General features: G+C 33.8%; 2 protein-coding genes across 2 annotated transcripts; one reads left to right on the forward strand and one right to left on the reverse strand.

The window, feature by feature from the left end:
* The first annotated feature begins 1,393 nt into the window (after positions 1-1,393).
* Positions 1,394-5,143, forward strand: LOC108720328 (uncharacterized). The gene is made up of 8 exons (XM_018444280.1): positions 1,394-1,779; positions 2,788-2,934; positions 3,045-3,519; positions 3,642-3,748; positions 4,039-4,136; positions 4,368-4,672; positions 4,751-4,913; positions 5,007-5,143. The coding sequence occupies exons 1-8, from the start codon at positions 1,555-1,557 to the stop codon at positions 5,089-5,091; spliced, it is 1,605 nt and encodes a 534-aa protein (XP_018299782.1). The 5' UTR covers positions 1,394-1,554; the 3' UTR covers positions 5,092-5,143.
* A 45-nt stretch (positions 5,144-5,188) lies between these two features.
* LOC108720372 (uncharacterized) lies at positions 5,189-6,689 on the reverse strand. Its single transcript, XM_018444354.1, is given in 3 exon segments — positions 5,189-5,706; positions 5,708-6,318; positions 6,502-6,689. Coding segments are annotated over 3 exon segments (1,152 nt in total). The 5' UTR covers positions 6,583-6,689; the 3' UTR covers positions 5,189-5,246.
* Positions 6,690-6,749: the final 60 nt, after the last annotated feature.

Below are 6,749 nucleotides of genomic sequence, written 5' to 3' on the forward strand. Positions count from 1 at the left end.
GTTGAGAACAAAGATTCTATATCAATGACTATTGGAAATTTTATTATAATTTCCATTATTATACATTGCGTGAGGAATCGTTAGAAAGAGTAATTGTAGGAAAGTAATATATATATGTATCATAAGAAATATAAATTTCTCAACGATTCACTTCACTCCAATATCGTTTTCTTTTAGCTTTTCATTTTAAACTTTTGCACGCCAATTTTACGCGATAAAAAAGTATATAATAGAATTCTATACTGAATTAAATTGAGGTAATTGCTACCTTCATTGTAGGATATTATTTCATCAATCTTATCGAAACTAAGCTAGGCTTGCGTGTGTCTTTATATTTGAAAAATATATATGTGTATGTGTGTACGTATGCTTCAACATTTAATGTTAATTGATATACGTATTAGAGTGTAAACAATGTGTTTCTAGTCCTACTTTTCGTTCGATCGTATAACACAACGAACGTGCCTTAGCATCATGTATATCGATCTTGAGTGATTTGATAGATTTAGTATTTTTCGCAAGAAGTGTGTATATCCAAACACTTACCGTATTTATGCTGTATAGATTTTCAGAGCAAAAATGATTTGATCAAGCCAGTTCGACCATTATGGCTGTTTGCCTTGCTTACAGATTCATTTCATACATAGAATTGATTTTATTTGTCACGTGTGTATCTGCAAGAAATGAATAAAACTGCCCATCTGTTCTTCATCTTTTTTTCTTATTATTAAATTGCTAATTTCTAGAACGAATAAGTTAAACTAAATCTTATTTTTATTATTCAAATAAAATATATCTTTCAAATAATTACTAAATAAAAAATTCTACTCGGTTTATTATACAGTCAATCTACCATCATATTTTATTATATATCTGTCCACAAAAGATATTGATTAGAGCAGATATTTTACAAAATCTGTTTTTGGCAGATTTTACTGGATGCTATATTTACTTGTTAATATGTTTTGCAGCTACGTCTTTTGATCAGAGGACTTGAATACGTTTTCGGGGATTTTCGTCTGTTTATCGGGGACTCCTCGTTTGCCGTAAGCGGCAGATGCAGCGACGCCCATCAGCAAGGATGGCAATGTACATTCCATAAAACGGACCCTCTCGACGAGTACGTTACGCTTTCTCTCCAATGAAGCGTTCCTCTTCTCGTAGCTTTTCAGCATTTGCCTCCAATAACTCGTTTTATTAGTATTAATTTCACTTGCGGATCTATCTATATTTGCTACAGCGGCTGAGGTTCTGGAGAAATCAGCCATCGTTCACAAAAAATTTTGACAAGCTGAAATTAGGTTACTAAATAAACGTGAATAAACGCTCTAGGCTACATCATGAAGTATCTTCCATTAACATCAACCTTTAATCTTCAAATTTCGAGTCACGTTAGCACCAAAATAACCAAAAAAGGTACGAAATGGCAAGTGACATGGCGATATAAAATAAAAATGGCTCAACATTATTGGAAGTCGTCGGAATCATTCGTGTTGTCGTTACGCTGTTATTATTTCAGATTAGACTGAATTTATTTTGTTTAAATTAAACGCGATGGAAATAGCAGGCGACGCGAAAGATGTCGCAAAACTTCGTTCTCTTACCATTCCGATTCCATCGAAGCAAGGTGTCGTGCTGATGAATCACGACATCCCTTCGTCAGGCATAACACATTCACAATCTAAAATGCCCCCTTGTCCTGCATATCGTTTCTGCAGGAAGCTAAGAGGGCCTTATCGTTCGCCTATGCTTGATAGCGATCGTGATCATCAGCAGCAAGTAGGTCGAATTTAAAAATCGAATCTGGTAAACGCACACCTTTTCTGTCACAGTATAATTTTATAATTTATTTTATCTGTTTGATATCGTAAATAATAAGTTAAGAAAATTTGAATCATTGTAAATAATAGACGTCTCGGGAAAAAATGAAGATTTCATTATATATGTGTGGATCAAATTAGATCAAATAAGATCAAATTGTATCTGATGAGATTTAGTTTTTAGATATAATCAGATCTTCAGAAATCTAGCTTGGCCTCACATGATTGATGTCATATCCATTAAGATCTAAATAGATAATCTGCGATATAAATAAAATGCTATATTAAAAGCATATTGTAGATCTAAGAGAATATATTGATATATATGAATATTTAACTTTATACAATGAAACTAAATGTAATAAATATTAGATCTACAGAAATATAATAATATCAAAGAAGATATATATATATGTACAAGTGTAATCTGATAAAAATTGGCATACATATCTACAAAGATCTACAGAGACATAATAATATCAAAATAGATCTACAATCTTGGTTAAAGGTATAAGGCAATAAGGCACAATTGCAATTTTGTCGCATTTTACGAAAAGTTAAGTATCTTGACAAAAAAAATCTCAGAGGTTTTCAACCACGCATTTTAAAGCTTAAAAATATATTATATGATATATACTAATGAGATAAATGTTTATATATTAAGATATAAATAGATCAAAGTATATCTACATCGATCCATTTTGATCAGGTCAAAATGAAGATCTCTTAAGATCTCTTTAGATCGAATGAGATCTACATATATATAGTGAAATCTTCTTCATTTTTTTCCCGGGCATTTATTTAAAGAAATGACAAAAGTATTAATAAACATTGCGAAATAAGTGCTGATCTTACCATTAAAAATCATTGCATTGTTCAATTTATTTAACGTACATATGTGTACGTGAATGTCTATAATTAATTTACTTGAGTCTACATTAAGAAGGAAATAACAAATTGCTAACAGATCACAATACTCCACGATTTATTGCAAGCGATTAAAGAAGCTGCGTTAAAATTGATCGAATTAATTACGATAGAGGAGCGACGGAGGAGAAGCGCGGATCCTCGAATATGCTATCCTGATTCAAGACGATACGAGAGGAGTATTCAAGTAATGAAATTTTTATTTTTGGATTTGTCACTCACTAATCACATTTACGATAAAAAATAATCAGAAAAATTGAAAATAAAATAGCACTAATTGTGATCAACTTCTGTTAGCCACATAATCCTGAATCTGGATTAATCGCGACTACGTCCTCCTCAGTTTGTGCACTCTGTGGCGTCGCACTTCACCTGAAGGATTCTTCAGAGAAATCAAGGCAATTCGTGGTCGATAGAGAAAGAAGTGATGATTACGGTCACGGTATCTCACCGAAACAGCTTGAGAATATGTTTTTGAAAATGATCTATAAAATTCCTTCACCTGCCGAAAAGGATATAAATAGCGATAATTTCTCTATTCCTGGAGGTGTACTTGATTATATTATTTCCAAAAAAAATGGTAGTATTGATCGCACGAAAGGACAAGAAAAAGTCTCTTCAAAAACCCAATCGACTGATACGAATGAGAGCGGATTACAATCAAAGCTGTTGTTTATACAACGAAAATCTTCCGATAAGATCGCGCGTCAAATACGTCAAGATGAGTCTCAACGAAGGTGTGGTAGTACAAGTCAAATACCGAGATACGTTAGTGAGTAAAAAAAACAAATTTTATTCCTGAAAGAAATTTCTATTGCTTATTTTACACTATCGACTATCAAGAGATAATAGATACTATTTATATAAGCCATGACTGTTGTTCATGTAAAATAGCTAGCAAACATGAATATAAGACCAGTGAATTATCACATCAATGCATCGTCAATATATCGTCTACAATTTGCTCCACCCAAGATGCAGCGACATTTACTCAGGAAATGGTAAATCAAATTTATTACTCATATTAAGAACATTACTCGAAAATAAGTCTTTGCTTCGTTAGAAAAAATATATCCTATTAAAAATATTATTCGAAAAATAGAATGTGATATATGTGTAATAAAAACAATTTACATAATAGCAATTCTTTGAACGTAATGTATATCGTAATATGAACAAATATTTTAATACTTTTTTAATCGTATTAATATAATGCAATTAAAAATTTATAAAATTTGATAGTGAAAAATCGTAAAGTTATGATAATTAATTGTAACAGAATTATTTTCAGCTTTGTCCATGCGCATGTGGATTGCTTATAAAAGATGGAACCGAAAGCAAAGTGTCTATCAATCCGATGTCTATATTGAAAGACGAACTTATTAAAACGTACAATATTATATAAACATATAATTTTTATTCTTTTCACCCAATACAAAACATAAATAAATATAAATTCATAAACATAAATAAATAAACATAAATTTCTCGATTTCTGCAAAACTCAGCTCAAAAAATTAAATATCATATAAATTACACATTAGTATTTTTATTTCAAAACATCTCTTCTAAAACAAATGATTGCGATTATGAAATAACATATTTTGTGTATTTTTTTAGTAAACTTGAAGAGTTAGGTCTGCATTTAGATTCAAGAGAAATAACGCAAACAAAAGTACATGGTGACACAGTAAAGGTCAAGAAAACGAAAATGCAGAAGTTGGAAAAAAATATGAATGTCAAACGTTGGGTAGAGGAAGTTGTGCAATTGCGGTTACAAGTGCAAATTGAGGAGCTGCATAAAAATATTCAATTTTTCAAACAAGAAAACGAATATATTCGACATCTTTCAGAAAAATGTCGCCGTTTGTCAGAAGACATAAGGAATTTACAGCAATTGCTAGCGATCAGAGAAACATACTCTGGTGAGGATTTACATTTAGAATGTATAATCTATTTTTTGTATTTTTAATTTAGCATATTACAGAATGTGCATTACGAAGTTTCAGGATTTACGACAACGATTAAGCACTTACAAGCAAAATATCACAATCAACACGGAATAATAGCCACATTAATCGGGATGTTTCAAGGTTCAATAAACATTCAGCAAATCGCTGCGAAACTATTAGCACCGTTTAAAGAACGTTGGAATCCGAGAGAAAAGTATTTTAGATGCAACGCGTCAACGAATATAATCGCACTATCAAATTTCTAGTATAAATTTAAAAAAAAGTCAACGTTATTATATTTTTTCAGCATAACAACGACTCATGTATCATCTGCTTCGGGAGCGCAACCTCCTTTAAACCCAGCGAGTTCCATGGTATTCGACGTTTATTAAAATATTTTTAGATAAATCACAAATAATACACATTAATATAAATAATGAATTACATTCTATGTATAACTTATTTTGCAATATTGCAAAACGAAAAATAGTTTAAAAATTCTTTCACGTAACGTTGCAAATCTGACGGTTAAACAGTTAATGGCGCGTCATATCGATTTCACATTTGTGCGCGGGATATAGAAAAACTTCCGGCGATCGACCAAATCTTCCAAGGTATTCAAATCAGGCAGCACAGATGGAATCTCAAAAGGAAGATTAGGATGCACGACTATTATCGGTGCTTGGCTAGAGCTGGAAAACCGAGTATTCGTATTAATCTTGTTGCGATTGCTGGGTGTGTAATACGCCTCGGTAGACGTCGGTTGTCTGGGATAATAAGGATCATATTCCAACTCGTTAGGTACTAACGGCTCCAAAGATAGCGTCAAAGCGTGCACAGGAATTTCTGTAGTGGATTTTACGTAAGCGTTAGCTTGAATCGATCGTAACGTCTCTGAGTACGGATGGATATCTCTGTTGTAACTGGAGAAAGACTTCTCACGCAGGAAAGATGAATGCCGGTTATCTTCCGATGCCATCGCTTTCGCGGGCGAAGAATTCGAGAGAGCTTTTGTCATGAGTCTCTGATGGCAAAGATAACGACTGTCTTGGTACCGTTGGTTTGTCGTTACGTAGATTCCAAGAATCGAACTCTTTGGTAAGTGTCCGTGCAGTGGAAACTGTCATGTGGTTCCTCAAATCAGCTTTGCACGTCGTGCAATTGTCGGTGATTTGCCGAGCTTGATTCCGTGTTTGATCCTTTAAGAATAGATTCGCGCTGAAGACGAAGCCGGTTTGGAACTTATTAGGCATGGATTTGTCGGGCCGTTGAATTACATGGAAAGAACGCGAAAATGCCAACCGATGATCATCGAGGGAGTTGCTCGATTCCACTGGGGACCTCGTCGAGGAAGTTACGTGCGCGATTTCCTTGTCTATATTCTCGTTTGGATGTTGAGCCGACGAATAAATAGTCGCTTGGCAGTCGACGAGATAAACGTGATCGCATATCGAGGCATCTTGACGGAAAGCCGTTCCTTCGGGACATCGGTAAGTGAATTTGTTCCCGTGATCATCGCACGTGTGATATATTTTGCAATTTGCTTCGATGTCAGCATAAAATCCCATAGGCCGGTTGTAACAGGAGAAGCTGGTTTTGACGGTTGGCGGAGTGGTATTCTGCGTGGGTGAACAATCGTGATCATACAACTTAAAGACGTTTATTCGCATTTGAAAGCGAAATAATTTAACTTATTTGTAAACTTATGCAAGTAACTAATTCCTCACTTTTTACGTCATCAATATGCACAGCTAATCCGATGTAACGTAATTAACATTAACGTTTAAAATTCTGTTACTTACAAAAACTTCTTCAGCATGAGTAATAACAACAAATAACATGCATCGTAGAAGATACGATTGTAGAATCCAGTAAAACGCCATTTTTTTCAAATAATCTAAGATCACTAAAAAATTACGCGAGTTCGAATTACGCGGAAAGCTGCAGGAGCTTCGCTCTACCGTCTAGATTCTAGAAGATCACTACACGGCGTTACAAGAAGTTCAAGTGAAAGTAACTCGAGGATGAGTCTGAAGCTGTTCTCTCTCTC

Source organism: Mycetomoellerius zeteki, unplaced genomic scaffold, assembly GCF_001594055.1.
Source record: "Mycetomoellerius zeteki isolate Tzet28-1 unplaced genomic scaffold, Tzet1.0 scaffold149, whole genome shotgun sequence".
In the NCBI taxonomy this organism is placed as follows: domain Eukaryota; kingdom Metazoa; phylum Arthropoda; class Insecta; order Hymenoptera; family Formicidae; genus Mycetomoellerius; species Mycetomoellerius zeteki.